The sequence below is a fragment of the Ochotona princeps genome, chromosome 1, assembly GCF_030435755.1.
Source record: "Ochotona princeps isolate mOchPri1 chromosome 1, mOchPri1.hap1, whole genome shotgun sequence".
Lineage (NCBI taxonomy): Eukaryota > Metazoa > Chordata > Mammalia > Lagomorpha > Ochotonidae > Ochotona > Ochotona princeps.
Genome location: NC_080832.1, coordinates 110,987,106 through 111,007,628, shown reverse-complemented (window position 1 = coordinate 111,007,628; position 20,523 = coordinate 110,987,106). Strand labels below are relative to the sequence as shown.

General features: G+C 47.8%; 1 protein-coding gene across 1 annotated transcript; it reads right to left on the bottom strand.

The window, feature by feature from the left end:
* Positions 1-1,452: 1,452 nt before the first annotated feature.
* LOC101526671 (small integral membrane protein 11-like) lies at positions 1,453-1,626 on the bottom strand. The gene has a single exon (XM_004590323.1). The coding sequence runs from the start codon at positions 1,624-1,626 to the stop codon at positions 1,453-1,455; it is 174 nt and encodes a 57-aa protein (XP_004590380.1).
* Positions 1,627-20,523: the final 18,897 nt, after the last annotated feature.

The following is a 20,523-nucleotide window of genomic DNA, read 5'->3' as shown; positions in this document are numbered from 1 at the left end:
CTGGATTTTCTTTCCACCTCCCCAAACACCTTGTTATCACTATCTCCCTCATCAGGGCTCTGTCCCTGCAGACCTGGCTACAAGCCTTGTCCTGCTTTGTCGGAGTTGCAACGATTATGGAGTACAATTAGATGTGCTAGAGTCATTCTATACCCCAGATCCCCGTCCCCAGGGCTGGTTCTAATTTCCAGGGACTCCTATGATAGCTGACCACAGAGGACAGACTTCCTGCTCTCAAACATATTCTGTCAACACTGGCACTACTGAACCATGCAGGGTGCTCACACTCCCTCTGCCCGCTGATGAGTAGGAAAGTAGTCAGAACAGTCCCTTTCATTTTCCTCCCAAACTAGTGTTCTCACTGTGTTTCTCAACAATGCCAGAAAAAGCAATCCCTGGACATGATTAAGGCAGGAATCCCCAAGGGTGGCCTGACGGTGGCCCTACAGCTTCTTTGTAGGAAATGTCACTGAACAATCACAGAAGTCACCAAAACTGTTATCAGGAGACTCTTCCTGGTCTCTGTTCTTAATTCCCACAGCCCATGAAGTCTGGTTCAGTGCAGGGGACAGGGCCCAGGACATGGAAAACACAAGATTCTGGAAGCAATATTAAAGCTGGTGCCTAGGACTCCAGCATCTGCTATGGGCTCTGGTTTGAGTCCTAGCTGCTCCACTTCCAATCCAGTTACCTACTAATGGCTTGGGAAAGAAGCAGAGAATGGTCCAAGTGCTTGGGCCTCCGCACCCATGTGGGAAATCTGGATGAAGCTCCCGGTTCCTAGCTTCAGCTTGGCCCAGCCCTGGCTGCTACAGTCATTTGAGAATTGAACCAATGGATGGAAAATTCTCTCTCTGTATTTCTGCCTTCTAATACTAAATAAAGTAAATATCTTTTTTTATGAAAGTACTTTATTTCAGCAAACAAAAATACTACATCATTTAATAGCATATAAAAGTTCACATGGTTTTAAGTTACACTGTTTTAAGTTCTTTAAAGTTGAGGGCTTCTGGGCCTGGCGCCGTAGCCTAGCGGCTAAAGTCCTCACCTTGAATGCACCGGGATCCCATATGGTTGCAGGTTGTAGTCCCAGCAGCCCCGCTTCTCATTCAGCTTCCTGCTTGTGGCCTGGGAAAGCAGTTGAGGACAGCCCAAAGCTTTGGGATCCTGCACCCATGTGGGAGACCTGGAGGAGGTTTCTGGCTCCTGGCTTCGGATTGGCGCAGCACCGACTCTGTTGGGGTCACTTGGGGAGTGAATCATCAGATGGAGGATGTTTTTCTCTGTCTCTCCCCTCTATATATATCTGACTATGCAATACAAATGAATAAAATATTTAAATAAATAAATGAAGTTGAGAGCTTCTTTCCTGACCCGTACTCTTTCTTTTCTTGTCCTCAGCCACAGTCCACTCAGGCTGACATTTACATAAGCAAACTCTGGGACTTCACTTTAGTTTTCCCTCTTGGGTTGCTGCTGCTTCTCAACCTCCAGCTTTTGCTGCTTTGCTTCCAATCTATTTCTCTGGTAGATTTTCACAGCAGCAAATGCCAGGTAGAGAATTAACATTTTTGCTGCCAAGATAGACAGCAGCATGGGCCCATGTTCGACAGCCTTCCAGTTCATGGTGGGCTACCTGTGATCAAGGCAGAGCCCTCCGAAAGCAGCAGATGAAGGGAAGGAGCTGGAAGGTCAGGGTCAGAGAGCCCAGAGCTGACAGACATAGAGCTCGGGTAGCAGGACTGCACACTCTCAGGGCCTTGGTCCCATCTGTCTATCTGTCCAGAACCAGCCCTGAGCCTCAAAACGGAGAGGGCAGGCAGGGACCTGGGTGGCCTGACCAGGCAGGGACGCCCCGCAGAGGGTGGAGAACGGCTGGTGTTCATCCCGGAAGGGCGTAAATATCTTTTTTAAAGTCAGAATAAGACTCCATTCCAATTAGGTTCCCCTCCGCCTTTTTTTATTGATTACATTGCATTATGTGACACAGTTTTATAGGCACGGGGATTCCCCCCCAACCCCTCACCAAATCTCCCCCATGGTGGATTCCTCCACCTTGTTGCATTACCATAGGTCAAATTCAGTTGAGATTCTTTCATTGCAAGCATCTACCAAGCATAAAGCCCAGCATCTTATTATCCAGATAAGTTCGATGGTTTCTTGGGGAGACCATCTCTGGTCTGAAGGTAGAGCCAGCAGAGTATCATCCCGATCAATTAAAAGCCCCGACATTACATCAGTAACCATTTATAACGTTATGGAATTAGTTGACATGGTATTAAGTAACCAATATGTTAAAAGATAAAAAAGAATGCAAGTTCTGAACCACATCCTGTGACTTCTACATTGACATTTCAATTATTAGTTTATATACAACCGGGTTCTATACACCTTAAAATGGCTCTAGATTACTATTCAGCTGTCTCATGTCTATTTTAATTTTAGTATTTAGCAGTTTATAGCGTTGAAGCATGATTTTGCTGAACTTGGTTGTGTTTTGTGTAGTCTAACTCTATAACTCTAACAAGACATATGTCAACAGTTTAGGTGAACAGTTTTGGAAGGGGTGTGCAGAGAAATCTTCAATACCCCAGTGAGGAGTAACTAGTCTTTGTGTCCCACCCAGTGAGTTATAAGTGCATCCCCGCTGACCGTTTCCTGTTTCTAAGCTTTCCTTGTTGTTCTCTATCTATTCTAGCTTTTTTGTTTGTCTGTTTGCTTGCTTGTTTGTTTGTTTTGAGGGGTTTCTGGAGCGATCCTGATGGTCATTACGAGAGAGTGGGGTTCCAGGCTCCCGGCTTCGGATCGGCGTGCACGAGAGAGAGTGGGGACCCAAAGTCGGAATCAGGCAAGGACCAGAGAAAGCTCTTCTCCCTAGTCCCGAAGGAAGTTTACTGTTCTGTTTCTGCGGACTGCTCAGTGCTCCTGGTTGTCGTTCCAATGACCTTGGATCTTGCAAGGCAGGATTTGGGCTTCTTCCATCCCATGTGGTAGATCCAAATGGGGGTGGGTGACCTTAGAGTTCTTGGCCTCCGAAGGCACTCCATTTCCCCGTGGTCTCCTTGGCAGTTGGGTCCCCCTTTTCTTAAGTCGGGAGTCCGATGATCTATTTCCTGGACTGGGAGAAAAGGTTAAGGAGTAAAGAAAGCCCTGGGAATGAGAACCATCAGTTACTGTTGCAAAATATCTCCTGGCACTGTGCTGGGGACACTGCCAACACAGGGAGTCACAGTTTGCAGAGAGTGGGTGAATCGAAAAGTGTCTGCTATTCTTGGAGGGAAAGAAAATTGTTTTTGGGCCCAGTGCACTGGCTCAATGGCTAACTCCTTTTTTTTTTTTTTTAATTTTATTACAAAGTCAGATATACACAGAGGAGCAGAGACAGAGAGGAAGGTCTTCCGTCCAATGATTCACTCCCCAAGTGAGCCGCAACGGGCCAGTGAGCGACAATCCGAAGCCAGGAACCAGGAACCTCTTCCAGGTCTCCCACGCGGGTGCAGGGTCCCAATGCATTGGGCCGTCCTCGACTGCTTTCCCAGGCCACAAGCAGGGAGCTGGATGGGAAGTGGAGCTGCCGGGATTAGAACCGGCACCCATATGGGAACCTGGGGCGTTCAAGGTGAGGACTTTAGCCGCTAGGCCATGCCGCTGGGCCCTCAATGGCTAAATCCTTACCTTGCAAGTGTGTGGCATCCCATATGGGTGCCAGTTCATACCCCAGTTGCTCCACTTCCCATCCAGCTCCCTGCTTGCGGCCTGGGAAAGCAGTAGAAGACACCCAAAGCCTTGGGACCTGCACCCGCGTGGGACTATTGCAGTCATTTGAGCAGTGAACCAGTAGATGGAAGATCTCTCTGTGTGTGTATGTGTGTCTGTCTCTACCTCTCTGTGTAATTCTGCCTTTCAAACAAATGAATAAATCTTAACAAACAAACAACAAAGAATTAGGCATGGCCAGGGTGGAGTCTGTCTAGCTGTTCTCTCTCAGTGCTAAAATCACCTGGAAATCCACCTTTTTTGGCTTGAAATTTAAAGGACTCACACGGTTAGATACATGTGAGTGTGTATATATACGTATTTTTTTTTCTTATTGATGTTCACATGGTGGAATCCCTCTCTACCACTCCCTCCCATAATGCTCTTTCCATCTGCCTTTGTTTTTGAATATTCTGCTTTCTCATTCACAGTTGGACTTCTCTCTAGGGAAAAGGCTTGAAGAAAGAAAAATAATTGGACCCCAGGGAGAGCAGAGCAACAGAGCTGCGCTTAAATGAACTGACAAAATAATCTTCCTCTGTATCATCTTCTTTTGAAACCTTGCTTTAAAAGTGACTTTGAGTCTAAGGTTTTTCTTTTCTTTTGTTTTGTTTTTATAAGGCTTGTTTATTTGAAAGGCAGAGTTACATAGAGACAGAGGGAGAGACAGAGATCTTCCATCCACTGGTTCTCTCCCTAAATGGCCGCCACGGTTGGAGCCAGGCTAGGCTGAAACCAAGAGCCAGGAGCTTCTTCCAGGTCTCCCACATGGTTGTAGGAATTTAAGTGTACTACTTTCCCAGGAGCATTAATGCCAGCCCCTCCTGTGATTTCTAATGTCCATATTTCATACAACAGTCTGCTTAATATAAACTAGGCTTTTCCTATCATGCTCCCCCAAATTCTTCCAACCTCTCTTCATTGCCCAATTCTAAAGTCACTTTCACGGGATTATAGCAACACCCCACTTCCAGGTATCCAATCAGCATCAGGGTCCACCCAGAGAAACACAACAAGCAAGGGATATCAAGGGATATGTGCTTAAGAGACTTACAGGAAGGAGTTGGCTTTTGTGCTTCTGGGACTGATGGGGCAACCCCGAAATCCAAGAGGCAAGCCATTCAGAAGAACAGCCTGGAACTCTCTGCTGCTATCTATAGGCAGAATTTCTTCTCTGGAAAGCCCAGTTCTGCTTTTAACAGAATTCCACTGATTAAAATAGGCTCCTTATGATTGGAGAATCTTACCTCATATCCACTGATGATGACCCTTACACGTACAAGAGACCTTTGCATGTGTTTGGTTCCAAAACTGGGGTCTGAGCCTACTAACATTGACCCATCAGACTCTCCCAGACATCATTTGATATTTTTCTTGAAAGATTTGTTTATTTTTATTTGAAAAGCCACATTACAACAGGGAAAGCAGAGACAGAGTGAATCATATACTTGTTCACTCCTGAAACGGCTACAATGTCCAGATCTAGGTCAATCGGAAGCCAGGAACCAATAGTTTATTCTGGGTCTCCCATGTGGGCTCAAGCTATCACCCCTACTTTCCCAGGTTATTAGCAGGGAGCTAGATTGAAAATGGAGCATCCAAGCTTAGGCACCATCCTTCTGCCAAGGCAGTGCCTAGGTGGCCTCAGAATACTTGTGCTGAGGACCAGCACGGTGAAACGGGCCTGGGAACTCCCCTACATGTTTGGGTGCCAGGTGGGTGAAGGTGGGGGTTATTAGGGTCTGAGCTAGCATGCTGGTATGCTGCACTGATGGACTGGGTTTGAGGACTCATTAACATGCTTGAGTCCTGGCTGGGTGGAGCGGTGGGGTCCCAAGCCAGCACATATGGCGGAAGACTGGCTTTGTGATCCTGGGTGGGCAGGCAGGGCCCCAAGCCAGCACACCAGAAGACCAGGCTGGGGAACCTATGTGCGCACCAGTAGAGGGGCTGTGGATTGACCAGGGAAGGGGGTATAGGATGTGCAGGAGGGGGAACTGCTGAGGGAGTATATCACAGGTGAGGAATGAATTCTGGGGGACTTCTGACAAGACCACTGTACTTGCAGGTAAGCGAGGGGGCCGATGCTGAGTAGTTTGGAAGAGGGAAGTTAGAGTATCTTTCTGAGTCAGACCGATGCATCAGCCCACGTGGGAGATCTGAGCTGAGCTAGTTAGGATCAATCGCCAGTGTACACTACAGTTAAGGCTGGGGCCTACCCGGCAGAGCTAGATCACAGTATCTGCCAGTGAGTGTCAGAATAGGTGATGGGTAAGATTAGGCTGGGCCATAACACTAATAGCATATGAGAGAACCAGGTCTGTGGGCAGATTCTATGGAGGATATATGGGCTCACCCCTATAGAACTGCATTATCCACTGGTTTGCTCAAGAGCTGGGGTGGGTGACAGGTTGAGCTAAGCATAACCATGGAACCCTGCTCCCCCATCCTCACCAACATTCATGAGTACTGGGGTTGGGGAAAGGCTGGTCTGGTCAAGGCTGCAGCACCCATAGAAACACTCAAGAACTGGGTGTCGGGCAGCCAAGCTGCAACATCCACCAGCGCACACAAAGGCCAAGACAGAGGGGGCAGACTATGCCGGGTAAGGGCCTAGCAACCACTGGTACATGTGAGATCTGAATCTGGAAATGGGCCTGGGTGGGGGAACTTGGGGAACTCCCATGGTTGGGTGTAGCTCCCACTGGTGAACACATGATTCAGGCCTAGGTGTTGGTCAGGCCAGGCAGGGCTGCTTCACTTGTCAGCAAGTGTGTGGGCTGGTTTGGTGGGGGTGGGGGTGAGGATGGGGGTGAGGATGGTGAGCAAGGCTGGGTCAAACTGTAGCACCCCGGCATGTGCAGAAGCCAGGTTGGAGTGTGAGCCATGCTGGGTTAGGCTATCGCAACTACTGGTTTGCATGAAAGTCAGGGGAATACCAGGCAGGGCTAGGTTGCAGCATCCACCAGCAAGAGTTGAGACTGGGGGCTGGCCAGGCCAAGCTGGGCTGCACATCTGATGGTAAAGGCTAAGATGTGAGATGGGCTATGCTAGGCTAGGTCAGAGCAGCAGTCAGCAAGTGCAAAATCTGTGGCTAGGAACAGGCCTGGTCAGGGAGCTAAGAGGACAGCGCAGCTAGGTTTTGGTTCCTACTGGCGAGCACGAGACCCGGAAATGAGGCATTGAATTGGGTTAGAAACAGTTGCAGCATACTTGGCATGGTGTGGACTGGGTCTGGGGTGTGCCAGACTGAGCTGGGCTCCAGCACCTGCTGATGATCACAAAAGCAAGTATGGGTATAGGTAAGGCTGGGCTAGGTCTCAGCACCCACTGAATCACACAAGAGCTAGGTCTGAGGGTGGACCAGGCAGAACTGGACTGTAGCACTCAACAGTAAGAGTCAGAATGCATGTGGACTGGTCAGGCAAGGCTGCTTTTCTTACCAGGACAGGATGTAGGCCAAGTCAGGCTGGTCCAAGAACCTACCAGTGTGCGCAAGACCTGCCACTGGGAGGTGACCTGATACAGGAGCTTGGGGAACTCCTGTCAGGACGCAGTCCCTGTAGGTGAACATGAAAATCTAGACTAGGAGCAGCCCAGATCCGGAATATATTTGTAGTTAATTCTTTTTCATTGAAAGCAGTATTTTTTTTTTGTGAATATGTCACATTACACACTCAACATTTGAGCTGATTCCAGCTTTTGACTATAACAAAGAAACTGGCGATGAGCACATCCAAATCCTTGTGTGGGTATACGTATGCTTTCATTTCTCTTGGGCAAACACTGAAGAGCAGGCTGTCCAAATTGTTAAATTATAAAACTACAGGACACGGGGCCCGGCAGCGTGGCCTAGCGGCTGAAGTCCTCACCTTGAATGCGCCAGGATCCCATATGGGTGCCGGTTCTAATCCCGGCAGCTCCACTTCCCATCCAGCTCCCTGCTTGTGGCCTGGGAAAGCAGTCGAGGATGGCCCAATGCATTGGGACCCTGCACCCGCATGGGAGACCCGGAAGAGGTTCCTGGTTCCCGGCATTGGATCGGAGCGCACCAGCCCGTTGTGCTCACTTGGGGAGTGAATCATTGGACGGAAGATCTTCCTCTCTGTCTCTCCTCCTCTCTGTATATATGACTTTGTAATAAAAATAAATCTTTAAAAAAAAAACAAAAACAAAAACTACAGGACACGGTGTCATGGCTCAGTGGCTAAACCCTCACCCTGCATGCGCAAGGATCTCATATGGGTGCTGCTTCATGTCCTTGGCTGTTCTACATCCCATTCAGCTTTCTGCTTGAGGCCGGGAAAGCAGCAGACAATGGCCCACGGCCTTGGGATACTACACCCATGTGGAAGGCCCCAAAGAAGCTCCTAGCTTCTGGCTTTAGATTGGCTCAGCTTCAGCAGTTGTGGCCACTTGGAGATGAAGTGGCTCTTCCAGCTAGCAAATGGAAGATCCTTCTCTTTTTCTCTCCTCTCTTTATAAATCTGCCTTTCCAATATAAATAAATAAACCTTTAAGAAAAAAAGAAAAAGGAAAAAAAAATTAGGCCAGGCACAATGGCTCAGTGGCTAAATCCTTGATTTGTAACCACTGGAATCCCATATGGACACTGTTTCCTGTCCCAGCTGTACCACTTCCCATCCAGCCCCCTGCTTGTACCCTGGGAAAACAGTACAAGATGGTCCAAAGCTTTCCTTATTTCTTTATTTTATAATTTTTTAAAAGATTTCTTTATTTTTATTGGAAAGGCAGATATACAGAGAGGAAGAGAGACAGAGAGGAAGACCTTCCACCTGATGATTCACTCCCCAAGTGACCGCAATTGCTGGCGCTGCACCAATCCGAAGCCAGGAGCCAGGAACTTCCTCCAGGTCTCTCACACCGGTGCAGGGTCCCAAGGCTTTGGGCCGTCCTCGACTGCTTTCCCAGGCCACAAGCAGGGAGCTGCATGGAAAGTGGAGCTGCCGGGATTAGAACCAGTGCCTATTTGAGATTCCTGTGTGTTCAACGAGAGGACTTCAGCCGCTAGGTCACCATGCCGGGTTGCAATAATCCTTTCTGGAATCAGCTTCATTAGAACTCGCAAAATGCCAATTCTACATTTTCAGTATTTCTCTATTTTCTTCCTTTTTTTGTATGTGTAAAGCTTAACCGAACCCTTTGGCTTCAAACTAGCAGAACCCAGCCTCCCACCACCTCTGCTGAGGCATTTAGTGATCACCTGACAGGTTGCTTTGGGAACCTTCCCTTGCCCTGTTCCACAGCAACAGGTTAGGGACCACCTAGTCCTCTGGCTCCAGCCTTATTTCGGGCACCATGTCCCTCGGTCTATCATTCCCCATTGGGAAGGAAGGCTAAACATTTCATTCTTTCCAGTTAGGGGCCAGTGTTGCAGAGCAGTGAGTTAAGCCACTGCCCATGATGCTGGCATTCCCTCTGAGAGCTGGCTCAGGTTCCCATGTTCCACTTCTGAGCCAGCTCCCTGCTAATGCACCTGGTGAAGCAGCAGAGGATGGTCCAAGTCCTTTGGGTCCCTACACCTATAGGGAAGACCCAGATAGAGGTACAGTATCCTGGTTTTGGCCTGTCTATATCAGCCACTTAAGAGGAGTGAACCATTTCTCTCTCTCTCTCTCTCTCTCTCTCTCTCTCTCTCTCTCTCTCTCTTTTCTCTCTCTCTCTCTCTGTTAACTGACTTTCAAATTAAAAAAAAATGCTTTTCCTTTAATTGCAAATTTTCAAAACAAAGAGTTGTTTTAAACATCACAGAGCTCTGACTCAGGTAGGTCATTCCTGTCCCATTTTGCAGTGAGAAAAGTGCCACTGAGACTGTAGAGTTTAAGGAAGTTGTTCCAGGCCTCAATCCCAGCCAACCACCAAGAATCTTGATAAGCCTTGGCTTCTAAAATAAAAGCCCTCTGTTGCCAAGGCTCTTTGAAGATTTGTCACAGTCTGCTGGTTTACAAGCACCTGCTTCCTGGTAACATGGCAAGAGTCTAGTGAGAAACATTTCAGCTCCCTGCCATGGACTCCCTGATTCTTGACAAGGTCACTAACTGCCCTATGTCTGATGGGGCAGCTGAGCTACCCTTTCGCAGCACTTGCTGGTAGAAGGTGGAAGCTGAGCAAGCTGAATGCTGCAGCCCAGCAGGCCCTTTCCATGAAGCCTTCATTGGCTTCCGACAGTTTTTCCTTGAGAAATCAGAATTACTGAGGGGTGGCCTCCTGAAGTCTCTTCCAAGCAAGGATAAGGGGTAGAAAGTAGCAAGTGACAGAGACCCCAGTAATCTGAAGGGAGAACTAGATGATGGAGTCAGAGAGGTTCCATGGGAGCAAAGGGGCAGAAAGGCTGCTGCTTTGCTGGAAGGCTCTGTGCTCAGGTAGCAGTTGTTGAAATACTGCAATACCTTCGTGTTTACTGGCAGCCAGCTGCAGTTCTGAGACCCCACCCCCTGGGCCTAACTTCCACCCAGCACCAGCACCCACCCAGTCTTTTTTTTCTTAAGATTTTTTTATTTTTTATTGGAAAGGCAGATATATACAGAGAGGAGGAGAGACAGAGAGGAAGACCCTCCGTCCGATGATTCACTCCCCAAGTGAGCACAACGGCCGGTGCTGTGCCAATCCGAAGCCGGGAACCTGGAATCTCCTCCAGGTCTCCCACGCGGGTGCAGGGTCCCAAAGCTTTGGGCCGTCCTCTACTGCTTTCCCAGGCCACAAGCAGGGAGCTGGATGGGAAGCAGAGCTGCCGGGATTAGAACCGGCGCCCATATGGGATCCCGGTGCATTCAAGGTGAGGACTTTAGCTGCTAGGCCACTGTGCCGGGCCCCCCACCCAGTCTTTTCCGTGTGTTCCGACCTGCAGGACACAACGTTCAAACCCTGAGGGTGGACTGGGAATGCTGGGCTGCTAGCCCCACAGGGCTGCTGGCCCAAGAAACACAGGGACACACTTGGTGGAAAAGAGTGCCTCTTGCTCTTTATTTTACTCCTCATATATACACCTTCTTCTCTAGGGGAGGAAGGGAAGTGGGGGGGGGGGTTCCTGGAAGTAATTATCTTCAATTAAGCAGGGAAGGAACTAATCATCTATATTGAAACAGGGGATGAACTAATTATTTGAACAGGAACAAGGGTGGAGGTTCTATTCTGCTTGTTTTACACAGGATGCTCTGGACTAATATCCTGCTTGCTGTGGCCCTTCTTGCCCAAGGCAGGCTTTGCAGTGCAACAGGCTGTCAGGTAGGCCAATCTAAGGCCCATAAGTCTGTGGATCCTAACATCTGTGGCCATCTTCCTGTGACTGTTTCAATGAATTAGAGTGGGGCCCGCACAATGGCCTGCAGCACTGACATTCCATAAGGGAGCCGGTTTGTGTCCTAGCTGGTCCATTTACCATCTGGCTCCCTGATTAAGGTCTGGGAAAGCAGCAGATGATTTCCCAAAGCCTTAGAACCCTGTACCTGCATGGGAGACCCAGAAGAAGTTTCTGGCTCCTGGCTTCAGATCAGTTCAGGTCCAGCCATTGCAGTCATTGGGAACGAACCAGCAGGTAGAAACTCTGTCCTCTTCTCTATGTAAATCTGACTTTCAAATAAAAATGAATAATCTTGAAAAAGAAATGAGTTAAGGATCAACCTGAACCTGGCCTAAATATTTTGAATAATTCCCAGGGTGTGGCACAAATTGGATTGCAAGTCTAACTAATGTGACCTGGTCACCAATATTGCAACTAGACAAGGTCACCTGCTGCTAAGTGTATTGGGTAAGACTAGTGAAGAGTGTAAACAGCAGGGACTTGCAAGATAGCGTAGTGCTTAAAGTCCTTACCTTGCATGTGCTGGGATCCCATATGGGCGCCGGTTCTAATCCCGGCAGCTCCACTTCCCATCCAGCTCCCTGCTTGTGGCCCGGGAAAGCAGTCGAGGACGGCCCAAAGCTTTGGGACCCTGCACCCATGTGGGAGACCCGGAAGAGCTCCTGGCTCCTGGCTTTGGATCAGCTCAGCTCCAGCTGTTGCGCCCGCTTGGGGAGTGAACCATCAGACAGAAGATCTTCCTCTCTGTCTCTCCTCTCTGTATATCTGCCTTTCCAATAAAATAAAAAAATCTTAAGAAAAAAATAAAAAGACTGTAAAGAGCAGGCAGCAGGCTCAGCGCAGTGGTCTAGTGCCTAAAGTCCTCATTTTGCATGTACCAGGATCCAGTATGGATGCCCATTCTAATCCCAGCCACCCTGTTTCCCAACCACCTCCTTGCTTATGGCCTGGGAAAGCAGTGGAGGACAGGCCAAAACCTAGGGACCCTGCACCTGTGCGGGAGACCGGAAGAGGCTCCTGGCTCCTGGATTTGGATCAGCGAAGCACTGGCCGTTGTGGTCACTTGGGGAGTGAATCATCGGACGGAAGATCTTCCTCTCTGTCTCTCCTCCTCTCTGTATATCTGACTTTGCAATAAAAAATAAATAAATCTTGGGCCCAGCACGGTGGCCTAGTGGCTAAAGTCCTCTCCTTGAATGCACCGCCGGGATCCCATATAGGCGCCGGTTACTAATCCCAGCAGCCCCATTTCCCATCCAGCTCCCTGCTTGTGGCCTGTCGAGGACAGCCCAAAGCCTTGGGACCCTGCACCCATGTGGAAGACCTGGAGACAATTTTTGGTTCCTGGCTTTGCATTGGCGCAGCACCGGTCTTTGGGGTCACTTGGGGAGTGAATCATCAGACGGAAGATCTTCCTCTGTCTCTCCTCCTCTCTGTATATCTGACTTTGCAATAAAAATGAATATAAATAAATAAATAAATAAATCTTTTTTAAAATGTGTAAACAGTGACCCTGAAACTGACCTCACCAACTGAAACTCAGGGACACCTTGGCAGCCTGCTAAAGCAGCAATACCGTAAACCTCCTAGATCTCAGCCCGCCTAAGACCCTCTTGGCTAAGTCAGCTTAGTGATCTTCAGGTTTAAACCGTGTGCTCCACCAATCCCCTGCTGTCCACCTACAGCTGCATTCCCTGACCCCTGCACGCCGCATACCCATCTCGAAGCTATAAAGATGCCTCTTTGTTCTCTCTTCTCTCTTCTCTCTGTCATCACTTTCTCCCTGCTCCATGCTACTTCCCTGGTGGAAATTAAGACCTCTTGTGCGGCTTGCTTATTGTGTCTGGTGTCTCAGGTTTGTGACAAAAAAGCTAACAACCAGCCTCTGCCTTCCTTTGGGTCACACCCTCTTTGACGCTGTACTATGTCATCACAGGTATTGCTTCCTGCTGAAGACAAATTTTTGAAAAATCCTGGCTTGGGTATTATAGACAGAGGGCCGGAATACCAAAGGAATGCAGCTTGTTTCACAGGAAGGAAAATTCGATGACTGTGACGTCGATAAGGCTCAAGTATAGTTACCAGCAAGTTCCCGGTAAATGCAGAGTAGCCTGGAGGCAATGAGATCCAGATGAGGGGAACAGTGGGGAACAATGGTACAGGTGGCATCTGAAGCAGTCTGAGGACAGTTGGCTGCACAACTCAGGCACAGAGGCAAGTTCTCAGCCACAGAGAAAGCCAAGCACTGAGATATTGAAAGCAGGTGAGGGGAGGCATCCAGGGTGGTGAGAGGAGACCCCCCCACTGCATTGGCAGGCAGTGTAGGAAAAAAACTGAAGGGTGTTGAGAAAGAGCCAGAGGTGGACATGCAGTGAACTGGGGGAAAGAGGGACAGAGATGCCAGAGGCCAGGAACCCACAGGCTGAAACGCCATGATAACTCAGGACAGCTGCTGGGCCTCAGGGCAGCACAGGCCTGTGCCGGGTGTCCTGACCACATGCCTTTCTTGGTCATTTTGAATGTTAACATTGGACAAGTGATCTCATGTTTTGTGTCTCAGCTTTTTCAGCCACCAAACTGAGATCATAAGAAAGTCTACATCAGAGAGTTTCAATGATTAAGTGTGTGTATGTGTGTGTGAGAGAGAGAGAGACAGAGACAGGTTGAGAGATACTCTGCAACAGCTTTCAAAACTTACAAACGGGGCCTGGCACGGTGGTCTAAGAACTGAAGTCCTCACCTTGCACGTACCATGATCCCATATGGGCGTTGGTTCTAATCCCAGAAGCCCTGCTTCCCGTCCAGCTCCCTGCCTGTGGCCTGGGAAAGCAGATGAGGATGGCCCAAAGCCTTGGGATACTGCCCCTGCATGGGAGATCCAAAGGAGGTTCCAGGCTCCTGGCTTCAGATTGGTGCAGATCCGGCCATTGCGGTTGCTTGGATAGTGAATCTGTTGCAGGGTGCGAGCGAGATCACACCAGACATGTCTAAGGTTTATAAAGGAGTCTTTATTAATCAAGCTTGAAGTCAACAGAGCACCATAGCAACTTACAAGTCCATACAGCAATCCACCCAATTATAATGGTCATTATCCTTAAGTCCATCCATTAAGCTGAAAACCTATGTCCCAGCTTCCCCAACAATATAAGTTATCCTAAGAGACATGCAACAAATAACCTGGACACACTTACAACGCTGCAGACATTCACCTTTCCCTGGCTTCTCTGCCCACATTCTACTACTGCTTGGCTTCACTCTTCCTGGAACTCCAGATAGTACACAAACCAGAAACAACATCACTATAACCATTGCCTCTTCTAAGCAGCACACAGGGACCAAGCTCAGGGGATTACCTGTCCTGGGTCAGCCAAGAGTCGAGGTGCTAGTGTAATGGAAGCACCTGGCCAGAAAGAAAAGAGCCCCTGCTTCACAGGCCTTTTAAAGGGGCTTGTGAGGGGAGTGGTTACACACAACACAATACCGTCCCCTCTCAGGTGATAGGTGAGTCACAGGTGGGCAGCAGCGAATACTTAAGTGTTGTGGGCTAAGGAGTTGATTAGTGCTCGTTAGGAAGGACAGGAACAGGAACAGGGCTGGTAGCTAAAAATACCTAGACTAATTGGACTTCCAATATCCTGGCTCATTTAGGACGTGGGGGAAGTGGTTGAGGATGCAGTTACTATTCCATTGCTGTAGGACCCACCTTCAGGACAGAGGTTGGGGGACACAGCCAAATTTCATTTGTCCACTTGTCAATGGGTGCTGGCTATCACAGGCTGCACCCCATAACAAATCAACAGACAGAAGATCTTTGTCTCTCCTCCTCTCTGTATAGCTGATAAATCTTAAAAAAAAAAAAAATGGGAAACGAAGAAGTCAAGCTCTCACTATACGCAGATGATATGATTCTTTATGTAGAAGAGCCAAGAGACTCAATACAGAGACTGCTAGAACTTGTACGGGAGTTTGGTAGAGTGGCAGGGTACAAAATTAATGAACAAAAATCAACAGCCATAGTGTATGCGAACAGCCCCAAGATGGAAAAAGACTTAACCAGCAAGATACCATTCAAAATAACAGAGAAAAGTATGAAATATCTGGGAATAAATCTAACCAAAAATGTAGAAGACTTATTTGAAGAAAACTACAAACTGCTTAAAAAAGAAATTGAACAAGACCTCAAAAGATGGAGTAACATCCCATGCTCCTGGATAGGTAAAATCAATATCATTAAAATGTCTATACTGCCAAAAGCAATATATACATTCAACGCAATCCCAATCAAATTGCCCAAAACATTCTTCATGGAACTGGAAACAATGATCCAAAGGTTCATCTGGAAGCACAAAAAACCACGGATAGCTAGAACTATCCTGAAGAACAGGAAGTTAGCAGGGGGAATCACAGTTCCGGACCTCTGGACATACTATAGGGCAGTGGTTATCAAAACAGCGTGGTACTGGCACAAAGATAGAGAGGAAGATCAATGGAGCAGAATAGAAACGCCAGAAGGAAACCCACACAGATACAGCCAAATAATCTTTGACAAAAAGACAAACGACAACCCAGGCAAATGGGAAGGTCTGTTCAATAAATGCTGTTGGGACAACTGGTTGATAGCCTGCAGAAACAAAAAAATAGATCCACATCTCTCACCATACACTAAGATCAGACCTAAATGGATAACAGATCTAAACCTACATCCAGAAACCTTCAAACTTTTGGAAGAAAATGTTGGAAACACACTGGAACACTTAGGGGTAGGCCCTCACTTCCTAAAAAAGACTCCAGATGCAGTAGAAATCAAGACCAAAATAAACAATTGGGACCTCATCAAACTAAGAAGCTTCTGTACAGCTAGAGAAACAATCAACAAAGTAAAAAGGCAACCCACAGAATGGGAGAAGATCTTCGCACACGACATAGGTGATAGAGGGCTAATATCCAGAATATACAAAGAGCTACAAAACAACCAAAATGTCAAAACAAGCAACCCACTCAAGAAATGGGCACGGGAAATGGGCAGACACTTCACAAAGGAACAAACCCAAATGGCAAATAAACATATGAAAAAATGCTCAAGTTCCCTGGCAATAAGGGAAATCCAAATTAAAACATCAATGAGGTACCACCTAACGCCAGTAAGACTGGCCCACATGAATAAAAGCACCAACGACACTTGTTGGCGAGGTTGCGGGGAAAAGGGAACCCTACTCCACTGCTGGTGGGGCTGCAGGCTGGTACAGCCTCTATGGAAATCAGTATGGAGAATATTCAAACAACTCAAATTCAACATACCGTATGATCCAGCAATAGCACTCCTAGGAATATATCCAGAACACTTGTTCTATGAGAAACCAACATGCACTCCTATGTTCATAGCAGCACAATCAGTAATTGCAAAAACATGGAAACAACCAAAATGCCCATCAACAGAGGATTGGATAAGAAAGCTATGGTTCATCTACTCCATGGAATACTACTCAGCTATTAAAAAAAACAAAATGCAGTTCTTTGTGGCCAAATGGGCCAAACTGGAAACCATAATGCTAAGGGAAATGAGCCAATCCCAAAAGGTTAAATACCACATGTTTGCCTTAATTTAAGATGATATGATCTTATGTATAACATGTTATGTTTTGAATGTTATATGTTGTGTATAAACTAAAATTGAAGTATAGGTGAGGTGGTCACAGAAGGTGGCTGGGAACCCGCATTTACTTTTAACATATTGGTTACTCATTACTATGTCAATTAATTCCATAATGATGTAAATTTTTGCTGATGGTATGTTGGAGCTTTCAATTGACTGGGATGATACTCTGCTGGCTCTGTCATCAGACCAGAGAGGGTATACCTAGGAAGCCGTTGAACTTGACGGGACAATAAGATGCTGGACTCTATGTTTGGTATACGCTTGCAATGGGGAAATCTCAACTGAACTTGAGCTGTGGTTATGCAACAAGGTGGAGGAATCCACCATGGTGGGAGGGTTTGGGGAGGGGTGGGGAGAACCCAAGTATCTATGTAACTGTGTCACATAATACAATGTAATTACTGAAGTTAAATAATAAATAATTTTTAAAAAAAAGAGCTTTGAAAACTTACAAATGCTGTGGCCAGTACTGTGGCACAACAAGTTAAGCTGCCAACTGCAAGCGGGCATCCTATAAAAGTGCCAGTTTGAGTCCCAGCTGCTCCTCTTCCAATCCAGCCCCCTAATAATTTTTTTTAAAGACTTACTCATTTTTATTGGAAAGGCAGATATACAGAGAGAGGAGAGACAGAGAGGAAGATCTCCCCTCTGCTGGTTCACTCCCCAAGCAGCTCCCTATTAATTAATGTACCTAGAAGAGAAGCAGAAAATGTTCCAAGTGCTTGGGTCCCTGCCACCCCCATGGAAGATCAAAATGGAATTCCAGGCTTCTAGTTTCAGAACGCACCAGCCCCAGCTCCTGCCATTTTGGCCATTTGGGGAAGTGAACCAGCAGGTGGAGCTTGTCTCTCACAGTCTGCCTTCTACATAGATTTAAAAAAAAAAAAAAAAAAGTTGCCTTTCGGACGGCTTTACCAGGCTCCCCTACTCCGCCCTCTTCAGCGGCTTTCACGCTGTCGCTCCTCAGGCCAGACTTCCCTGTAAAAGTGGTTCGGGGCAGAGGCAGGGCCGCTCAAAGCCCAGTTCCTTACTTCCTCTGTGGGGCCGAGCACCAAATAAGGTAATGCGACAGGCCAGCCTGGAAGCTCCGGCGCCGCCGAGAGGAAAGAGAGTGGAGCCCAAACCATCCCAGAAGGGAAAAGAGTCCGGAACTGAGCGGCCTCTGGGGGCAGAACCGAGCCGGCAACGCCCTGCGTTCCCGCGACTCGCGGTTCCCTCACGCTCCCGAGAAGAGGGAGGGGACAGTAAATAAGAAAAGCAGCACACTCCCAGAGGCTGCTCCCTGAGGCGTCACGAGACTCCAGGGGTACACTTGGGTTTTTTCTTTTGTGTGTGTGTTTTTTAAAGCATTATTTATTTTTACTTTATTTGAAATGAAAAGAGACTAACAGATTAACTGGAAAGAGAATTTTCATCTGGGGGTTTCATTCTTCAAACGGAGTCCCAGTCTTGCACCAGGCCTAATTCAGAGGCAGGGACCCAAAGACCCAAGCACTTGAGCAATTAACACTATCTCCCCTGCGGTGCAGGATAGCCGGAAGCTGGGTCAGAGGTGCAAACCCAGCAGCGTGTCCATATTTCCAACTGAACTTGGGGTGGCAGATGGTGAAAATGTTTATCAGAACAGATGGAGTGAGCAAAGCTTTGATGCACTGGACATACCATAATAAACAGAGGGCAAGGAAGCCAGGTCAGGGCTGCTGCCTGAGAGGTACAGCTGCAGAGGCAGTCTCCTTACAGTAATGCTTAGGCAATGGGCAGGACAGCAAGCAGCTGCCCATTACAGTATGGCCTCTAATCCAAAAAGCATACTTGTCAGTGCAGTATTTCCTCTGCTGCGTCGAGCTTCCTATGGTCCAAAGGAATTTCCTAGGTAGGTGATTTGCATCTCTGGGAAACGCCCCCCTTTAAAGGAAAGGATTTCGACAAATACCCTGAGGCCTCCCTCCACACCTAAGTACCATGCCACCTGAGATTTAAATCCAGTCCTTATTCCTTATAATCTATGACTCTGGACAAGTCACTTAAATTTCCTAAAGCCTAGTTCCCAGTTGTTTCAAGTGCTGCAATGGCATTTTACGACTCAAACATAAAAATAAATAAAAATCTTCAATTACAACTGGTACAGTGGCTCAATGATCCTTCACCTTGCAGCACCAACATCCCATATGAGCATCAATTCTAGTCCCTATTGCTTCATTTCCGAACTAGCCCAGAAAAGCAGCGGAGGCTTGGGAAGTGGGTAACCGCCTGGGAAAGCGGTAGGGAATGGCCTAAGTCCTTGGGTCCCTGCACTGATTGTGGAAGAGCCAGAAGTTCCTGGCACCTGGCTTCACTTCAGCTAAGCTTTGGCTATTTTGGCCAGTTGGGTAGTGAATAAGTAGATGGAAGTTCTCTCCTCTGTAAATCAGCCTTAAAAAAAAAAAAAACTTGGGCCCGGCACCATGGCCTAGCGGCTAAAGTCCTCGCCTTGAAAGCCCCGGGATCCCATATGGGCGCCGGTTCTAATCCCGGCAGCTCCACTTCCCATCCAGCTCCCTGCTTGTGGCCTGGGAAAGCAGTCGAGGACGGCCCAATGCGTTGGGACACTGCACCCGCGTGGGAGACCCGGAAGAGGTTCCAGGTTCCCGGCATCGGATCGGCGCGCGTCGGCCCGTTGCGGCTCACTTGGGGAGTGAATCATCGGACGGAAGATCTTCCTCTCTGTCTCTCCTCCTCTGTGTATATCTGGCTGTAATAAAATGAATAAAATCTTTAAAAAAAAAAAAAAACTTTATTAAAAATAATTTTCAGGGCCCGGTGGCATGGCCTAGCGGCTAAAGTCCTCGCCTCGAATGCCCCAGGATCCCATATGGGCTCTGGTTCTAATCCCGGCTGCTCCATTTCCCATCCAGCTCCCTGCTTGTGGCCTGGGAAAGCAGTTGAGGACGGCCCAATGCATTGGGACCCTGCACCCATGTGGGAGACCTGGAAGAGGTTCCTGGTTCCTGGCATCGGATTGGCGTGCACCGGCCCGTTGCGGCTCACTTGGGGAGTGAATCATCAGACGGAAGATCTTCCTCTCTGTCTCTCCTCCTCTGTGTATATCTGGCTGTAATAAAATGAATAAAATCTTTAAAAAAAAGTAATTTTCAGGGCCTGGCCCTATAGCCTAGTGCTTAAAAGTCCTTGCCTTGCATGTGCTGGGATCCAATATGGGTGCTGGTTCTAATCCCAATCCTGGCAGCCCCACTTCCCATCCAGCCCCCTGCTTGTGGCCTGGGAAATCAGTCAAAGATGAAACAAAACTTTTATTAGACTCTGCACCCGCTTGGGAGACCCGGAGGAAGATGCTGGCTCCTAGCTTTGGATCAACTCAGCCCCGGCCATTGTGGCCATTTGGGGAGTGAATCAATGGATGAAAGATCTTCCTCTCTGTCTCTCCTCCTCTCTGTATATCTGCCTTTCCAATAAAAATATATAAATCACATCCAGCTCCCTGGGAAAGCAGTAGAGGACTAACTAAGGCCTTGGAACCCTGCACCCATGTGGGAGACCTGGAAGAAGCTCCTGGCTTCAGATAGGCTCAGCTACGGCTGTTGAGGCCACTTGGGGAGTGAATCAGCGGATGCAAGATTTTCCTGTCTCTCTTACTCTCTGTATATCTGATTTTCCAATAAAAATAAATAAATAAAAATCTTTTTATAAAACATTCAGATAACACTCTGGGAACATTCTTTCCCACATCAGGGTCTCAAAGTGTCTTCAAATGACTGTTACCCATCCCTAGACGATGATGTAATTTGACAGC

Bases quoted from the DNA above. Each gene is read 5' to 3' on its own strand.
- LOC101526671 (XM_004590323.1), bottom strand. From the start codon at position 1,626: ATGAACTGGAAGGCTGTCGAACATGGGCCCATGCTGCTGTCTATCTTG.